This window comes from Vipera ursinii (assembly GCF_947247035.1).
Source record: "Vipera ursinii genome assembly, chromosome: 2".
In the NCBI taxonomy this organism is placed as follows: Eukaryota; Metazoa; Chordata; class Lepidosauria; order Squamata; family Viperidae; genus Vipera; species Vipera ursinii.
This window is the reverse complement of record NC_139513.1, coordinates 188,980,669-189,001,263: the sequence shown is the minus strand read 5'-3', so window position 1 is coordinate 189,001,263 and position 20,595 is coordinate 188,980,669. Positions and strand designations below refer to the sequence as shown.

Here is a 20,595-nt window from a genome sequence, read left to right as displayed (position 1 = left end):
TCCCAATCATGCCAGAGTTCCTGATTTTAAAAAAAAAGCAGGGTTTTGGTTGATCAATTTCCATGCAGTTGAATAGGAATGGTTGGGTTCTTAAATTTTATATATATAAGAGTTGTTAAGCATTCTGGCAGGTTTAGGATATTTCACTGTCACGGTAATATTTAGTATGGTGACTGATTCATATTGTGGACCAGCAAGGAGAAATGAAACGCTTGGCACCACAAGACAAGCTGGAGCAAAACTGAACTGCAAGATGCTCTGTTTCGATCTTACTGTATAAAAAGATCTTCTGACAAGCAATACAAAGGTTGTTTTCTCTTTAAAATTCGTGTGTAAAACATACTACATTTGACTGTCTTGTTTTGATCATTCCTATCAAGGGCCTATTCACTCTGATAGCTCCTGAAACCATTGCCAGCAATTTGTCATATTGATTCAATTTCCTGCTTTCAGGCTTTACAACCATGATGACTGTAAGAGTCTGTTAACTCCGTGGATTTCCCTCTCACTTTGAAACCAAGCTGAGTTGATGTATACAATTGTAACTTAACTATTTGAAATTGAATATAAATAACATCCTCCTAACCATTGCATGCTTCTGGCTGGTCCTGCATTTGCTAGTGTGTTGTTGTTATCATTATTTGCTAATTAGGAAGGAATATTATGTGCATTGACAGGAAGAATTAGAAAACTAGATACTTTGAAGTATGTACTCCTGGATAAATTTGATAGAGGGGCTTTTAATAGCATTGCCCTGAAATAGTTTCAGTGAACTCAAAATTGACATTTAAATGCTTTCACTATAATGGATAGCTTCAGTGGCATCCCCAGGGTGGGGCAAGAAGGCAGAATGAAGCAGCAGCAGCAGCAGCAGCAGTATGCTGCTGTGACACAAGCTCCAATCCTTTTGTATGTCTGTCATGATACCACATATATATACAAAAATGGTGGAACTCGGTGACCTGATGTTACTTTTGCCATTTTGATGAAAGCAACAAAATCTGCTTTGTTTGGCAGATAGAATACTTATTGCCTCCTTTTCTTTTCTGTCCTGAGTTAATTTTAGGCAACAGGGCTCTGGATGCTCTAAACAGGATTTGAGAGAAGTTATTTCCAGCTTGGGTAAGCATATGTTTCGGCTATTGATTAAAACAGACACATCTTTTTCCAGGCTTCCATACAAGCTGGGGGAAGATGCCAGTGCCTTAATGAGTCCAATCATTGCATCAGTGTATCTTTAATGCAACTCTTAGAGAAGCAGCATAATAGTTTTGGGCTCGTGTGGAAGCCAGGAAAATAAGGAAAGAGCTGTTAGGACTAGCAAAGTGATGCTATTCTTGCAAAGACTCAGTCTAAATCATTTTCAAAGTTTGCTGCTTTCTTGGGCAATGCTTGCCTCAGAGTTTTTTCTCTTATATATACTTGTTCCTGTCCCACAAAAGAGATCTGCATTTCTGTGGATTATCTTAGCTCTGTAACATTGTGCCTTTTCAAGCTACTCCCCATTCAGAAGAGAAAAGCTTCTTGTCTCTGCTATAATGGTGTGGGCTTGTAAACCTGGAACAGTTTTTTTCTGTCAGAACAATGTTTGTTTTCATGTTTTTAACTGCTCATTTTATTATGGCTTCTGAGAACCTTAGCACAAACCCAAATAATTTCTGTTTCAAAGTAATAATGACTCCTTTTGAAGTAAGGCAGTGAATAACTCTCTGCTAAGTGAGTCCCAGTAGTAAAGCTACTATATAAGCCTCAACATTGGTACAAAACCCTGCCAGCAAAATGCACATCATTATCCTCAGGATCATAGCAGCTGTGTATAGTAGATAGAAGATATGTAACTGTCACGGTAGTAACTCCTGTTCTCAAATAAGGCATTTTTCCTGGTTTTGATTTGTAGACATGGTTGGCATCTGGGCTGCAAGATATTTTTGTTTTGTTTTGTTTTCAATAATATATGATAAATAATGGTGTAAAAATTCACCTGTCTGCTGGTCCATTTTAATCTTTATCCCTGTTGCTTAAAAATATTTTAAATGTTTTCTAAAGTGAACCAAACTGCCTCTATGGTACTACATCCACATGGAGAGAAGTAAGCAGTGGGGTACCACAAGGCTCCGTCTTAGACTCAGTACTCTTTAATATCTTCATAAATGACTGAGATGAGGAAATAGAAGAGGAACTCATCAAATTTGCAGATGACACTAAACTCGTAGAAATAGCCAACACCCCAGAAGACAAGCTCAGGATCCAAAAAGATCTTGACAGACTTGAACAATGTAGAGAAAAGCAAAGTTTAACATTTAGGTAGGAAAAATCAAAGGTATAAGTACAGATTAGGCAAGACCTGGCTAAAAAACAGTAACTGTGAGAGGGACCTTGGAGTCCTAGTGGACAATCGCTTGACCATGAGCCAGCAGTGTGCAGCAGCAGGCCAAAAAGCTAAAACAATCCTGGGTTGTATAAACAGAGGCATAGAATCAAGATCACGTGAAGTATTAATACAGCTTTATAAAATCCTAGTAAGACCACACTTGGAATACTGCAACCAATTTTGGTCACCATACTACAAAAAAGATGTTGAAACCTTGGGGAAAAAAAGTTCAGAGAAGAGCAACTAAAATAATCAAAGACTGCAGGACTTGGGTTTGACTAGTCTAAAGAAAAGAAGAAATCGGGGAGGCATGATAGCAGTATTCCAGTATTTGAGGGCCTGCCACAAAGAAGAGCGGGTCAAATTATTCTCCAAAGCACCAGGGGGCAAGACAAGAAACAATGGTTGGAAACTGACCAAAGAGAGAAGCAACCTGGAATTAAGGAGAAACTTCCTAACAGTGAGGACAATTAACCAGTGGAACAGCCTGCCTTCAGAAATCGTGGGTGCTCCATCACAGGGGGCTGGACTAGAACAGGGCTTTTCAACCTTTTCACCCATTGTACCACTTTTAGGATAAGGCAATATCCGAGTACCACCAGTTGTCCCACCAGGGTGGGACTGGGGTGGATGGCTTCCCTCCCTCTCTCCTATTGTCCCTCCCTCCCTTCCTCCCTTCCTCCCTTCCTTCCTTCCTTCCTTCCTTCCTTCCTTCCTTCCTTCCTTCCTTCCTTCCTTCTTTGTCTCTTCCTCCTTCCCTCCCTCCTTTCCATTGTCCCTCCCTCCCTTCCCTCTTTGTCCTTTCTTTCCTTCCCTCCCTCCCTCCCTCCCACTGTCCTGTGCTACGCCGCCCAGACCCCAACCTGGTTTTGGCAGGCAGCGGAGCATTCTTACCCCATGGAGCAGCTGGGCAAAGTGAACTGGCAACATCTCGGCCCTGCTGTGCACGCCCAGAGGAGAGCATTTGAAGGTGGCCACCTCCAAGGTCTCTTCTAGCTCTGTTCTGATTTTATTGCATGAAAATGAAAGAGACTTTGCATTTGTTTAGGTCTGAAAAGCAGAACCTCACTCAACAGGCAGCTAAGGCCACTGAACCTCAACTCCACCAGGATTTAATATGCTGCAGGAGCAATGCCCCCGCCTCACAGGATCAATACTCAAATCTATGCCCTGTCAGAATAATTGATGCTGCCACAGCCCTGTAAAAGCATGAAAGCCAATTCAGCTATTTCCCCCCCCCCCTACAAATCGCAAAGGTGTGAAACAATATCAGAGGTTCTTTGGATTGGTGACCGACCAGACTGGATTACAGCCTCCTAACAACAGATCCCCCTTCCAAAATAACAGATCCCTTTAAGGCAGGGGTGTCAAACTCAATTTCATTGAGGGCCGCATCAGCATTGCAGTTGCCCTCAGGGGGCCTGGGTGGGTATGGCCAGGGTGGGTGTGGTCTACTGGGTGGGCGTGGCTAGAGTGCGTGTGGCCTACTGGGTGGGCGTGGCCAGCTCTACATCGTTGACATCAAGGGTGCCTATGGGGGCCTGGGCAGGAGTGGGACAGATCTGAGGGTCTCTGGCAGAAGGAGGGTCTCTGGGCCAGGGCCAAGGCAGTGGGGGCCGTTCCCTCACTGTTTCCAGGATGGCTTTGCGGGCCACATGAAACCACTTCGCGGGCCGGATCCGGCCCCCGGGCCATGTGTTTGACATGTCTGCTTTAAGGCAAGGCAACCTCCGCCAGGATCCTAACGCCAGCGATTCCACGGGGCGATTCCCACCTTGCTCAAAAAATCAGCCATCACAACAGTCAGCTTAGGGCGAGGGAAGCCTCGAGACCTTGCATTTGAAGTGGGTCTCCTCGCAAGGAAGGAAACCCCAGGTGTGGGGCAAGCCAGGGAAAGTGTGTGTGTGGGGGGGGGTAAATCCCCGGCTGCAATTCCGGTGCAAGATTTCCAGCTTGCAAAAGGGTGATCACTTCTGCCTCTCTTGTGAAGTCAGGGATTTCTCCAGCGGAGGATTCCAGCAATCCAGGGTGGGGCAGCGGGCAAGGAAGAGAAACCCCTTCTCGGATCATCCAGGATGGGGAAAACCCCTACCCCACCGCCTGCCTTCTCCTTTTTTTCTGCAAGGGGGAGGGGAAATGAGGAAGGAGGAGGTACAGAAGCAGCGGGCGAGATTGCAGCCCAGCCCAGAGAAGGGGAAGGAAGAACTAGTCGAAGAATGCATCTTTCTTCACCCCTGGAGGGAGAAGCCCCCCCTTGCCTATCCGCTGCCCCAGTAGCGCTGTGCAAAGCTGCCAGCCATGCGACACACCCAGCTGCTTGCTGCTTGCTGCTTGCTAAGTGAAGCCCCAGGATCAGCGCTGGGCTACAGATGATCCTGGGGCTTCACTTAGCAAGGAGCATGTTTTCTGCAAGCAAGTGAGCTGGGTGGGAGCCCAGAATCGGTGTGTGCAGCCTCTGTAGCTGCACATGCTGATCCTGGGCTTCTGCCCAGTTCACTTGCAGAAAGCATGCTGCTTGCTAATCAAAGCCCCAGGATCAGCGGGCTACAGCTGATACACCTGTAGCCCGGTGCTGATCCTGGGGGGTGCACGGAAAAGGCAGCGAGCGTGCAAGGGCTGGTGTCCTGGGGGAAAGGGAAGCATTCTCCTACCTTTTTTCTTTCTCAGCGTCAGCAGGGACGGTCAGCAGCAATGTTGCGCATTTGCCTCCTCTTCACGTGCACAGGGGACGGGGCAGCCCTTTTATATCCTCTCCTGTCCCAGAACCACCGATCAGCTGGAGCCCAGCACTGATCCTGGCACCTCTGCAGAGCCCTGATAGCCCTGCAGCTCCAGCTGTGTCTTCCTTGGGTGCTGCCGCCACTTCAACTCATTCCTCTCCGCCCTGCTACATGTACCACCTGCCAGGTGGCAAAGTACCACTGGTGGTACGCATACCATGGGTTGAAAAGCCCTGGACTAGAAGACCTCCAATGTCCCTTCCAGCTCTATTTTATCCTTTCTTTGAAATGAGGGAGGAGGAGGAGAAGCATGGAATACAAGAGAGAAACAATGCCTTCTCCTTAATTAAATTGAAGGGGAGATAAGTAAGGATACATTAAAGAAAGGTTTCAACTTGTGTATTCTGGATCATTGCCAATAGGGATGGAGACAAGTTTAGAAACCTCTCAGAACTCCCAGTCTCTCAAATGGGTTTATCTGATCCTGCTTGCAAGAAACTCAAGTTAGAATTCAGAATCCTTGTACAATCCTTCTTCAAAATTCTCACTAACCATTGTACTTCACTGCACTACACTACATTCTTTTATAAAGGAATTAAGGATTCAGTATGAAATCATTTTATTTTCATTCCTGAAAGTTCAAAGAAGAACCATGCTTAGCAGGAAGTAAACACTACTAAAATAATTGAGGCTTCTTTCTGAGTAAGCGTTCAGTCTGATGAAATAGTTTCCTCCCACTGCAGAACTGTGATGTGTTCTCAGAAAATGGTAATTGCAGCAATGAAATTTAGCTTTTGGAGTAGCAAGACAAATCTAGAATGGGAATAAGGAGAGAATTAAGTAATTTCATTGGAAGAGTCAGCCTAGCTGCTACTTTTAAAATTTTATTTATCTTCTTATAGCAGAGAGGGGGGAAAAACTGGCTAATGGGATAGAAATGTGGTAGCAGAGGAATAGGACTGAATATTGTCACATTGTTCAGCTTCTATCAGGATAGTACATGGGTGTGTGTTAAAGAATGGATGGACAGACTTAGGATTCAGCTGAGGAGTGAAATTACTTTGTTTTCTTTCCATCCAGATGGTCATCAATGTGTTGAAATACTTCAACAATCAGGAATGCCTTCAATATACTTCTGTCTGTTTAAATCACTTTTCTGCTACAGTGATTTCTATTAAAAAAAGAAAAAGAATAATCAGCATTTTCAATCACTGTTGTTTTTCAGCAATGTCCCCACCTACCAAACATTTTTTTACAGTTTTGAGTTGTAAATAAAATAACTTTCTGTCCCTCTGAGTTTTTGTGTGCAAGCTCATAATGACTTTGATGTGGGCTGAGCCCTGTTGGTTCTTGGCTTCCTTTTGTTCCAAGCTCTCCATTCATAGTTTCATTTTTCCCTCTATGTACTGGTTCTCAGTACATTTATTCCTTGGCCTCATTCTCTTAGGAATTGATTTTGAGTAGGCATGAAAGAACATATTTATTTAATGTCACCTATTTGATTCATGAGGCCTCCTAGCTTTTGCTTGATACTTGCAACTTAATTTAGGGCAGCTAGATTTTTTTCAAATATGAACCACCTAATGTAATCCCTCACCAGATAAATGGAAATGCAATTCATTTTACATGATAATTCCATCTCAGGATGCCGTTTGGCTTAAAAATCATGTACACAATTATATAAAATTGTATATTTTGGCTATACCATAGTCTCTCGAGACTGCAGGATGCCAATGATGATATTTAGGGAGATCATAAAATCATGGGGTGATATGATTGGAAGGGATCTTGGAAATGCTCTTGTCCAGTTCCTGCCCAGGGAAGGATTCATTTTGTAAAAAAACTTGGAAAAAATGGAGATATGTAAAAGATTCTGTTGGCTATCATAGCAAAAGTTATGTATGAAAACAAATAGTTTTTATAGTTAAAAATGATACGAATCATCAGTGGAATGAACCAACAAATACAAGTGATACTAATGCCAGCTGGATATGGATAAGTATGGATTTGATGCTGTGGGATTCTGTGAAGATTTATTATTCATTGGGGAAGAGAGGGAGAAAGGATAGTAGTGGAAATTTGAAATGTATCTGATTACTTTGATTCTTATATTTGCTATAACTCAGTATCAGATTTATCTCTTACAAAAATAGACAGTCATTTCATATTATCAGAAATCATCTCTTGAAACTTTCCAACGTTCAAACCGAAGAACTGGTTTTTTTTAGAATTAGGCGGTTTTTTTAGAATTAGGCGTTATGATGTTGAGGCATTCAGATTTATTTTTAAAACTTAATGTGACTCTGACCCTTGCCTGCTTATTTATGCACTAATTCTGAAGCAATCAGTTTCAGCTACATTTAAGCAAATGTATCAATTGATTTTTGTAGTACAAATTCTCTGCTATTTTGAGTCTATCACATTGATATGCAAGACCAGGTTCGTGACACAGATAAATGTGAAGTGCTTCTCTGAGTCAGGGACTGTGCTCATTAGGAAGTGCTTTAGCTGTCATGTGGTTCAATATAAGATGGATCAGCTAGCAGAATTTTATATTGTATAGTTCTCCAGCAAGTGAAGATTGGCTTGTCCAGCTGGAAGCAAGACATTTGTTATCTTAATACAAGGAAACCCATTCACATGACACTGTGCTGCTTATAATGGATCACCTACAAAAGTACCAGATTGGGGGCATTTGGCCATGAATGCAACTCGTGGAGATAGAATTATTCTAAGATTGTAGTTCCAAGAATGTTCTCTAAGATAGCTCTATTGGTATCTTGCTTAGCGCTCACCTGGTTTTCTCTCTCAACTTTAATAATTTTGAAATTTTTATTCATATTCTCCTTATATTCTTGCCTTGTCTTTAATTTCAGTCAAATTAAGAGCAACTGGTACACAAAGCCAATAAAGTGATAATGGATGTTACAATAAAGGTTTCAGAAGAAATAAAGAATAGGTACTATCACTGATCCAATTGGACCCCAGGCCAAACAAGCCATCTCACAAACTACAGCTGATGACTGATTGAACCATATGTAAATCCTGGGATTATCTGCTGAAAGCCTTGATTTCTTGGCATTAATTGCAAAGAAAACTCATTTTCTGTGACTGATTTACTCTAAGGCAGCTGCAGGTTAGGAAACAAATAACGAAGAAGATTGTTTTGCAAAACCCTTCACCGTTTAAAATGGATCTTACAGATCAAATTGCAAAAAGTATTTCTCTTAGAAGCTTCAATCATTTCTATATGCAAAATGTAAAAATTATGTGAGAATGTATATGCTATCAATATTTATATTTTTAGAAGTTCTACTTAATACATACAGAAAATTTTACTAGTTTTATTGTTTAGTCTGCTAAAGGAATGAAATTAATATAGAAAGATATATTTCTGCTAAAACTAAAACTCAGATGCGTTGTCTATTGAAAACAAATTTGATAAAAAATAAAGAGAACCCTGGAATGCATTAGTGTCCTTAGACTGTTGTGACTGCATTAGCATCATAAGACTGTTATGACTCATCTCATTTCTCAAGTACTATAAATAAGAAACAGTGGGAAATAATCTAGCAGAAAATAATCTTTTCACCACTCTGACTGTAGAACATGATGTTAGAATAACCAGTTAGTAAAACATTGCAGTTAGTGCAAGTTAGGTGTCAATTAAATCTAACACAGCTCTCTCTTTCCTTGAATATGGAATGGAAATGATGGCAGAGTATAAGAAACCTCCCTTTTTATGACCCTGTAATACCTTAATTCGGGGTAGAGTCAGAGCATCTGGATGAAGTTGAAGTTTTATTGGATGGCAGAGTATAATAAGTAAAAATAAATAAATTCTGGGGTATTTTTAGTGCTATAGATGTTTTAGAACATAGAATAGTAGAACTGGAGGAAGAGACCTTGGAGAGCTTCTAGTCCAACCCCCTGCTTGAGCAGGAGACCCTATACCATTTGAGGAAAATGGTTGTCCACTCTCCTTTTGAAAGCCTCCAGTGATGGAGCACCCACAACTTCTGAAGGCAAACTGTTCCACTGATTGATTGCGTTCACCGTTAGGAAATTTCTGCTTAGGTCTAGGTTTCCATCCATTGTTTCTCATCTTGCCTTTCGGTGCTTTGGAAAATAGTTTGACCCCCTTTTCCTTGTAGGATCAAATATTGGAACACTGCTGTCATGTCACCCCTTGTCCTTTTTTTCATTAGACTAGACATACCTAATTCCTGCAACCATTCTTTGTATGTTTTAGCCTCCAGCTCCCTAATCATTCTTGTTGCTGTTCTCTGCACTCTTTCCAGAGTCTCAACACCTTTTGTGGTGACTAGAACTGGATGCAGTATTCCAAGTGTGGTCTTATTAAGGCTTTATAAAGTGGTACTAGAACTTCACACGGTCTTGATTCTATGCTTCTATTAATGCAGCCTAGGATTGAATTGGCTTTTTTGGCTGCTTCCACACATTGCTGGCTCATATTGAAATGATTGTCCACTAGCACTCCAAGATCTCTCACACAATTACTGGCATTAAACCAATTTTCACCTAGCCTCTACCTATACAGTTGATTTTTCTTGCCTAAGTGTAAAGCCTTACTTTTATCTACATTGAATTTTATTTTGTTAGATAGGGCCCAGTGTCCAAGACTGTCAAGACCTTTTTTGAACTTGAGCTTGTCTTCTGTTGGCTATTCCTCCCAGCTTAGTGTCATCTGCAAATTTGATGAATTCCCCTTCTGTTCCTCATCTAGATAGTTTATGAAGATATTGAAGAGTATTGGGCCCAAAACAGAACCTTGGGGTACCCCATTGCTTACTTCCTTCCATGTGGATGTAGTTCATGTTGAGCATGATTTGTCAGCCACTTACAGACCCATCTGATGGTGGTAGTGTCTATCCCACATTTTTTAAAATAATATTTCATTAATTTTCCAATTTTACATTTAAGTATTTAAAAAACAACATGGTGGCTGGATTAATCAATAGTTCGATAACATATAAAAATCTTTGGTACAAATTTCAGGTTACAATATCAAATATTTCCTCTCTTTTTCCCTTAACATCTACTGTCTCGTATCTAAGCTAATACAGTTCTTATTATATCAACTCAGTAAAAACATTACTACATTTATCAATAAATTTTAGCTTATACATAACTTAATTACTTTTTACATTCAATCTTCATAAACAATCCATATCCTGTTATTAATTTTTTCCCAATTTTTAATTTTCCATCAATATTCCAATTTAACCTTTGATATTTTTAATTTTCAGGCTTTACATAACCAAAATTTCCCTTATCTCAATTCATAACAGACTCTAATATTCAAAATACACATTTTATCTATTTGACTATAGTCTTGTTCTATTTCCTAAAAGTTATCTATTTCCCACCATATTAAATCATCTACTTAATAATACAATATCCCCTTTAATAAATCAAAACCATTATATATATTGCCTGGGTTAATCAATAAATCAAACATATTTGTAATAATTTTTTTCTTTTAGGTCTATTTTTTAAATATTAAACAGATAAAATCCTTATTTTCAACTAATTTCCAAATATTTTAAATCTAATGACCAAAATTCCCTTTATCTCAACTTCTTCATTTAACCCTCTAATTAATAATATCAAATACCCTCTAATAAATCAAAACCCCAATTTTCTTTAGCTTTATTCTGGCTTTCTTCCTTTGCCAACTAGCCTTCCATATCAGTGCTTTTAGATTGTCAAATGGATCTCCCTTTATTATTATACATATTATTTGAAATAAAGGAGATCATTTAATTGCCATTTTTTGGGAAGGGCTAGCCTATTTGTATTCATTAAGCTGTCTCCCTATTATTCCAATTCCCCATGGTTGCCCTGATATGTTTATCTTTTATTCAATCTGTTCTTCTTTCTCAAATTTCTTCTCATTTACTGTATATAGAAAGTCTTTTCCATTTTCAGTGTTGTCACTCCCTTTTCTAGATTTTCCATTAACTGTATTTGTTGGTCAGTTGAGTTCTCCATCTTAATATTTGATTGTTCAACTTCTTCTGTTGTCTTCTACATTGTTAGTTCTTTGGTTGTAGTCAAAGTTTGGGTTTGTGTATCTAAGCTGGCATCTTGTTTTTTTATGTTAGGTCTTATTTTATCACAAGCTGAAAGAATGATTTCATGTATTGCTTTCAATATGGAAAGGATCTTTTCCTGGTCTTCATCCATATTCTTTTAATAATGTGTTAAGTTGAGGACTTTAAAATCAGATGTTAAAAATAATTTTATAACTAGGTATGGGACCTCTCTTTCACGGGTTTATAGATAGTCTTTATAATAGAAGTCATTTGTCAAGCAAGATTTTATAGTCCAAGGTCTTTCATCATCTCATATAGTAACCAATGTTTCTCAAATAAAGTCATAGGAAGGCAATTCCCCACATATAACTCTGAAAGTCAGTAAAGGTTTACATTCATAGTTCAAGAACTCCAGTTATGCTGCTCAGCTGTTCTCTTTACAGCTGAGTTTCTCATAGGTGGTACCAAGGTCAAAAGAGTCTTATCTAAAGTCTGGGCTTCAAGCCATGTCTCTTTTAGGAAATAACAAGTTGTAATTCCAAACTTCACCACAAGATGACACCGATGCCATTTAAAGTTTTTTAAGTCCAAAATTTTTCTAATCCTTTTCCCAATTTTATTTCTTTTTTGTAGATAAAAACAAGAGTCTCCAGTAAAAATAGGAAAATTTTTGGTCCCCAAGTTTCAGGAACATATAAATCCAATTAGATTAAAATTGTTCTTTTAGTGCTTTAATTCCTCTGGGTAGTCAGTCGCTGCTATTCTTAGAGGGTGGGATAGAAATTCCCTTCCCTCTCTCCTCACAGGGGGAAAGATACTTTGGGCAACTTTTACAGGAAAAAGAATACTTAGGATAAAGAGAAGATTGGATTTCACCCAGTTTCATCTGTGTTGCTTTCAAAGTGCTTGGTGGTAAGTTTGACTTTGGCTCTCTGCAGCCTAGTGACGAGCCATATTACTATGGCCAGTCTTTCCTCTGCCAGTTTGGAGGGCTGCCCTGGATTGAGCAGAAGGGCTGCTGCCCTCCCGCTTTCAAGCAGGGTTCCCCTCCTTGCTTGTTGCCCCTACAGGGTGACTTTTGACCCTTTCCAGGGTCCCCCAGCGGAGCGAAACCAAATGCAGAAGATGGAGCTCACCTTCCAGTGGCCGCAGTGGCCGCAATGGCAAACTGAAAGCCTATCCCACATTTTTCTAGCTTGACAAGAAGTAGGTTGTGGTCGACTTTATCAAATGCTTTATTGAAGTCTAAGTATACTATGTCGACAGCATTTCACTGATCCACTAATTTAGTCACTTTGTCAAAGAATGAAATAAGATTCATTTGGCATGATCCTTTTTTCATGAACCATGTTGGCTATTGGTTATAACTGTTGGCTTATAGGTGTTCACAGATTTGTTGCTTGATTATTTTTTCCAAGATCTTCCCAGGTATTATGTCAGGCTGATTGGTCTGTAATTTCCTGGATCTCTTTTTTCTCTCCTTTTTTGAAAATGGAAACTACATCAGCTCTTTTCCAGTCTTGTTTTTTATGTGTTGAAATAAATTGTTTTTACTGTTTTTAACATTTGTTGGAAGTCTTACTTTGTTCAAAGCCTTAGCTTTCCTAACTTCATCTTTGCAGGTTTGGTCTATTTGTTCCCTTAGTTATATGTCCTTCTTTCCATTTTTTGTACTTATCCTTTTTTTCTCTCTCTCCCTTGGTCTGAGAGTTCTTTATGCTATCACACAGATTTTTTTCTTGGTTTTCTTGTTTTTCTTTTTTACTGGTATTGAACTGGAATGTGCTTTTATAATTGTATTTTTCAGAGTTTTCCAAGCTTCTTGAGTTGATTTCTCCTATCAGATTTTCTTCCATGTAATCCTTCCCGTGGTTTCTCTGACTTTGTTAAAATCAGCTCTTTTAAAGTTGGAGACACTGGTTTGATTATCATCTGTTGTTTGTGTCTGCTTTATATTGAATTCTGATATGACCTGGTCACTCTCCCCTAAAGTTCCTGCAACTTCAATTCCCTCTATCACTTCTTTGCTGTTGGTAAGAATAAGGTCCAGTATAGCTAGCTGCCTCCCCTACCTTTTGGGTGATGACATTGTCAACTAGGTGGGTCAGGAACATGTTCGATCTCCCACTTGTTGCAGAATTTGTTTCCCAGTTGATGTCAGGGTAGTTAAAGTCCCCCATTACTATTGTGATGTGTTTCCTACATGCATTGGTTAACTACATTGGTTTTAAAAGGAGTAATCATAAATTATGATAAAAATACCACTACTAATACATTACAATAAATAAATAAATAACTTAACAGAACCCTTGAATTGCCTGTTTATTATACCTTTACAGATTTCAGACAAATAAATACTTTCTTTGTTCATATTACAGATAAACAAAATGCTACTTATTTTCTGGCACAATAGAAAATATAACAAACTGCAATTAGACATCAAAGAAAAAATAAAAGCTTATGTCATTTTTTTTTGAAAAACTGAGGAACTGAGATAGGGGACTGGCAATAACATATGGCATAATAGGGTCAGCTTTCTGGGAGATGGAATTAATATAGAGAGAAGGAAAAGGAAACATTTCTATTTATATGTTTTAGTTAAACTTATACTTTTTTGAGACCTATGTTGCTGAAATACTTACATCCTTATCTATGCAAATTAATTCAAAAGCAACCTCAACAGTGAAATATTGTAAATTCCTTGACAGAAAAAGAAAGAAAAACAGTATTACAGTGGATCAAAAAAAACTTTATTGATGTACTTTTTATCACATTTTTTGGAATGTTGCCTAGGATATGTTGAGAGACAGATTTGTTTGTGGAGTTGTTACTATTTCAAAATATTTTAGTAAATAAGGACTTTATATGAGTTTGTGTGTGTATGTATGTATATGTGTGTGTATGTATACTTTCTCATATAAAGTATGTATGTATATAATATATAATGTATATAATATATAATGTATATAATTATGTAAATTATTAGGTGTTATAGAAATAGTAGTAAAAATTTTATAAGATTGGCAGTTAGCAGAAAAATAAAAAAACTATTACTCACTTTGAATCCATAAATCAAGGTCATAACTCACTAAAACTATGAAATACAGTGAGATATTTAGCAGTAAAAATGTACTTACCTATAATGTATAGACATTCAATAATCAGTGGGCCATTTAATAACTAGGCCAGGGTATACACAGTATTTTTTAAGTGTAACTTCAAAATGGAATTGCATTGAGATATTTATAAAAAAAATACTTGTTTTGCAGGGAATGTAAACATTCTTCAAATACAGGTAGTCCTCAACTTACAATCACAGTGTAGCCCCAAATTTCTGTTGCTAAGCAAGACAGCTGCTAAGTGAACTGTGAATTAAGTGAAAAGGCTGGGGACCACTGCCCTAGGATACACTTTAAGTTATCAGAGAGCCACTTTGATGTACTGTTTAAGACATCAGGTTAGAAACTTGGAAACTATGAGTTCTACTCCCACTTTAGGCACAAAGCCAACTGGTCACCTTGGGCCATCATGTTATTATTCTTATTCCAGCTGATTAATTACTAGTATGATGTGAAGCATACCTATTAAGGCCCTAAATATCTTGATTCCATCTATAGCTCTGTTTTCAGGCATAAAATAATAACTTGTATTTTGCTAAGTGTTTTGTTAATTAGCTTTCGGTGTTCTGAACTGGTATTTCAATATATTTATATATCTATGTCTATATCTACATCTAGATATAGGTATATAGATATAGATATATTTTAAGATAAACTTTTTGCCATCAGTTTAGGTACTTTTACTAGAAAAACTAAATAATTGTTTAAAATCAATACAATAGTGGAGATTTCTTGTTCTAGACCACGGGTCGGCAACCCGCGGCTCCGGAGCAGCATGCGGCTTTTTGAGCCGTCTCCTGCAGCTCCCAGTTGCCTGGTGCGCGTGCACCTCTCCGAATGGAGAGTGGCGCCGCCCATTTGGAGAGGTGCATGCGCACCTCCACCCGTTCGGAGAGGTGCGTGCACACCTGTCGGAATGGGCAGTGGCGCTGTCCATTGGGAAAGCTGCCACGGCCCGTTTGTAGGCTGCCGCCTTCCTCTGAAGGCAGCAGCCTGCAAATGGGCCGCAGCAGCTTTCCAAACAAGCGGCGCCACTGCCCGTTCGGGCGGAGGTGCAGAGGTGCACGTGCACCTCCGCCCGTTCGGAGAGGTGCGCGCACACCTCTCGGAATGGGCAGTGGCACCGTCCATTGGGAAAGCTGCCACAGCCCGTTTGCAGGCTGCCGCTTTCCTCTGGAGGCAGCAGCCTGCAAACGGGCCAGGGCAGCTTTCCCAACGAGCAGCGCCACTGCCCGTTCGGGCGGAGGTGCATGTGCACCTCTCCAAAGGGGAGACCCGTCGCCGCGCAGGTGCCTCCCATTTTGCGCATGCGCAAAATGTTTTTGCGGCTCCCACTTTTTTGTTTGTGTAATGGAACTGGTTCCGAGTGGCTCTTTTCCTTTTTCCGGTTGCCGACCCCTGTTCTAGACATACATTTTTATATTATTATTGTTGCTGTTGTTGTTATTTCAATGTATCAGTTATAATATTGATTCTTGTTTTATGGTATCAGGCAGCTTTCATGGATGGATAGATGGGTGGGTGGGTAAGTGGATGGATGGATGGATGGATGGATGGATAGATAGATAGATAGATAGATAGATAGATAGATAGATAGATAGATAGATAGATAGATAGATAGACAGACAGACAGACAGACAGACAGACAGACAGACAGACAGACAGACAGACAGATAGATAGATGGATAGATAGATAGATAGATATTCTGCTTTTAACAGATGGCAGTATTACTGCCAAGAAAAATCCTTGGACACATATCTGAAGTCACTAGGAACCAAGCTTGTCTTGAAAAAGGCTGTAACTTTCTAAAGTACTGCAGTCATAATATTTTTGAATTAAATGAAATATTAGCCTGAATGTTCCTACGGTTTGGAATCATTATCTATGTTACTCCAATTTTTAATCTGATTTTTATTTTCATTTTTCAGGTGTAGCAACCGGACCCAATGTGCAGTGGTTGCTGGCCCAGATGTGTTTCCTGACCCTTGTCCAGGAACATACAAGTACTTGGAAGTGCAATATGAATGTGTCCCTTACAGTATGTATTATTATTACTATAGTAGTTGCTATTATTATTGTATTATTGATCTGAATACCAAATTGCTATAATTGTTGGCTTTCAGTTTTTTAGGTTATTTCATGCTCACATAAGTATCTTCTGACAAACTGAGCAGTGGTGAGATAGTAGAGCAGGGCTTTTCAACCAGTGGTACGGGTACCACCTGTGGTACATTGGTACCTGGCAGGTGGTAGGCGAGCATCCTAGAAAAGTGGTAGCGGGGGAGGGGAATGAGCTGAACCGGTGGCAGCACCGCACAAGCCTGAGCGAGAGACAGCTGGAACTGCAGGGTTGTCAGGGCTCAGCGGAAGCGCCAGGATCAGCGCCAGGCTCCAGCTGGAGCTCAGCACTGATCCCGACATGTCTGCTGAGCCCAGAAGAAGCACCAATCAGCTGGAATGTTGCAGCATCCCCAGGCTCTTGTGATTTACATTCAGATGCTTGGCAACTGATTCATATTTATGATGGTCACAGTGTCCCAGGGTCATGTGAAGTGACCAAAACCTGCTGCAACCACCCAGCAGAGGTGGGGGGAATAAAACCAAACACCCTACCCCACCTCACCCCCACTGCCAATCCTCAACAGAAATGCTCACAACAATGAAAACCTATGACAGGAGGAAGAGCACTGCTGGGCGGGCAGGCAGGTGTCTTGCTCGGCTGTGGCTTGGGGGGCACTTTTTTCAGTGCCATTGTAACTTCGAACAACCACTAAGTAAACTGTTGTAAGTTGAGGACTACCTGTACTTCATCACTTATTTTCTTTCTTTTTTTTTTTTTTTGGTCATCACGTTTTTGACACCTTGCTAGGCGACTGGTGGTACTCGGATGTTGCCATATCCTAAAAGTGGTACAATGGGTGAAAAGGTTGAAAAGCCCTGTAGTAGAGAAGTTGACTAACGTAGAATTGTGGTTCTCAACAGAAAGCAATCAAATTCCATTTCCCCATCCCCAATATTTTTACTTATTTCACAGTAGTTATAGCCTTATGAAAAGTAAATGGAATCTTAAGTTCTCAAGCAGTATACAGGTAGTACTCGATTTACGACCATTTGTATAAAGACAGCCTAACGTTACTACTCTTATGGCTTATAATCCTTTTCTGACTGTCACAAAATGTTGCACACACACCCTTTCAGTCACATGATTGCAACTTGGATGTTTGGCAGTTGGCTCACATTTATGTCCAATTGCAGTGTCGCACAGTCATCTGATCATGATTTGCTTTTGCTTTTGCTTTTTTTGCTGGTTTCTGGCAAAAAACGCCATGGGGGAAAGTTGATTCAAACGAATGACAGCATGTTAATGTTAATGACCATGTGATTTGCTAAATGACCACAGTGACCCTCTTTAGGACCATTTTAAAAATGGTCATAAAATTGGATCTGGTCACATGTTGATTCAACCTATAACCACAGTGACTTACAACCAAAATTCCGTTCCCGGTTATAAACTGAGAACTTCCTGCATTCCAATTTCTGAAAGAGGACAAACAAGGAAGATTGCTTCCATATTTTTTTTGGGGGGGATATGTAGATAGTCCTAGTTTAGCAACCACAACTGGGATTACAATCTTCCTTCAGCTTTCCTTTGATTTATAAACCTGTGAAGCTCATAAATGTGAGGATTGGTCACAAAGTTACTTTTTCATCATTGTCATTAACTGCAAATAGTTACTAAAGGAGGCAGTTGGTAAATGTGGACTACCTGTGTTGAAAATTAGTTGAGAGACAGATAAAATTTTGGTCTGTTTCAGCACTCCTTTTCTTATATAAAGAGATGGGAACTTCTGCAGTACTTAGCATGAATTTGTAGTATAATTATTGCTTGTAGTTTAATTATTGCTTAATTATTAATAAAATCTATCTTTTTGTTGTGACATGTATGAATATATCACTTCTGCATTGCTCTTCTATAATTACTCTCAGAACAATCCTCCCATACCTTCTTTTAGTGTAACACAATTTCAAACATGAAGTGTTTGAACAACCTACTACTTGATAAGATAGAAAAATGTGGGTTAGATAGCATCACCACCAGATGGATTCGTAGCTCGCTGACAGGCCGTACTCAGCGTGTGGTCCTCAATGGAACTGCATCTACATGGAAGGAAGTGTGTAGTGGGGTGCCCCAGGGCTCTGTTCTGGGCCCAGTGCTCTTCAATATCTTCATTAACGATTTGGATGAGGGGATAAGATGGGGAACTCATCAAATTTGCAGACGACACCAAGCTGGCAGGAATAGCCAATACTCCAGAAGATAGGCTTAAAATACAGGAGGATCTGGACAGACTCGAACACTGGGCGCTATCTAACAAAATGAAATTCAATGGTGAAAAAAGTAAGGTTCTACATTTAGGCAGGAAAAATCAAATGCACAGGTATAGTATAGGTGGTACCTTGCTCAATAGTAGTAACTGTGAGAGGGATCTCGGAGTCCTAGTAGACAATCACTTCAATATGAGCCAGCAGTGTGCTGCAGCTGCCAAAAAAGCCAACACAGTGCTAGGCTTCATTAACAGAGGGATAGAATCAAGATAAAGTGAGGTACTAATACCACTTTACAATGCTTGTAAGGCCACGCCTGGAATACTGCATCCAGTTTTGGTCACCACGATGTAAAAAGATGTCAAGACTCTAGAAAGGGCACAGAGAAGAGCAACAAAGATGATTGGGGGACTGGAGGCTAAAACATATAGGGAACAGTTGCTGGAATTGGGTATGTGTAGTTTAACGAAGAGAAGGGTGAGGGGTGACATGATAGCAGTGTTCCAATATCTCAGGGGCTGCCACAAAGAAGAGGGAGTCAAGCTATTCTCCAAAGCACCTGAAAGCAGGACAAGAAGCAATGGATGGAAACTAGTCAAGGAGAGAAGCAACCTAGAACTAAGGAGAAACTTCCTGACAGTTAGAACAATTAACCAGTGGAACAACCTGCCTCCAGAGGTGGTGAATTCTCCAACACTGGAAGTTTTTAAGAAGAGACTGGACAGCCATTTGCCTGAAATGGTATAGGGTTTCCTGCCTGAGCAGGGGGTTGGACTAGATGACTTCTTCTTCTTCTTCTTCTTCTTCTTCTTCTTCTTCTTCTTCTTCTTCTTCTTCTTCTTCTTCTTCTTCTTCTTCTTCTTCTTATTATTATTATTATTATTATTATTATTATTATTATTATTATTATTATTATTATTATTATTATCTTTGCATTTACTCCATCACACTTGTAGGATTTTCACAAAAGTAAACTTGAGAACTGTCTTACAGGTTATACTGTATTTTTCATTTATCTAAATGAGCATAATAACACTTCAGAATATTTCTTAAAATGAAATGTTTCTGAAATGAGTAATATCTGAGACATTTTAGGCTGAAATCTTATATATATCCACTTTCAAATAAGGCCGATTGATTTTATAGATTTTATTTCTTAGCAGCTGTGCATAGGATTAAATTGTTAAAAGAGCAATGCCATTGCTAGAAGAGAAATCATTTGAATATTCTCAGAGTAGAGTTGTTTTGGGGAAAGGGAGTATTTGAAGGATGATTAATGAATGAAGGGAGCAGATCTGAGTGAGAAATTGAATGAATAGATATGTAAATAGATTTTTGGTCATCCCATTTTTGGCAATTTTACTACTAAAAGAAATTGCATCATTCCCACAATAAACTGTACCCAAAATATATATGATCTGTCTGTCTGTCTTGTTTGTCTGTCTGTCTGTCTGTCTGTCTGTCTGTCTGTCTGTCTGTCTGTCTGTCTGTCTATCTATCTATCTATCTATCTATCTATCTATCTATCTATCTATCTATCTAACAGGGTTTGCGAAAGAGCTAATAAAGCCTTTTAAAATGGTTAAAGTGTTGTTTACAAAAAGTTCAAATCACCTTATTTTAATTCAAATACTGGATAACACACTCAATTGCATTCACTTAAAATGCCCTGTCCAAATAAATTCATCTTTATTATGGCTTAATATAGTAAGCAGCATTACACAACATTCAGACGTAAATATGAGTTCCCACAATAAGAATGACTCAACTATCCAACCTCATTTTAATCTAATTTTATATTTTGAGCATCTTTCTAAATGGCAGAGTAGTAGGGAGTTAGATTTTGATTCCATAACTTAGGAGCAATGCAAGAAAATGTTCTCTTCTATGTATCAACAAACATATTTGTGCTGTGTTGTGCCTCCAAAGGTAAATGTATATTTAAGAGGATTTCTTTTGCTGAAGTTAGTGTGTGAAATTCATATTTAAAATCTGGTCC

At 39.4% G+C, this 20,595-nt stretch overlaps 1 protein-coding gene across 17 annotated transcripts in view; it reads left to right on the top strand.

Annotated features, from left to right (window-relative positions):
• ADGRL3 (adhesion G protein-coupled receptor L3) overlaps nucleotides 1–20,595 on the top strand; it is a gene marked incomplete at its 3' end in the record, with an annotated part of 394,935 nt that overhangs the window by 19,194 nt on the left and 355,146 nt on the right. For all 17 annotated transcript variants that reach the window (XM_083351852.1, XM_083351853.1, XM_083351851.1 and 14 more), the window contains exon 2: nucleotides 16,199–16,308. In XM_083351852.1, coding sequence (XP_083207978.1) covers nucleotides 16,199–16,308 — 110 coding nt within the window. The remainder of the gene's footprint in view (nucleotides 1–16,198; nucleotides 16,309–20,595) is intronic.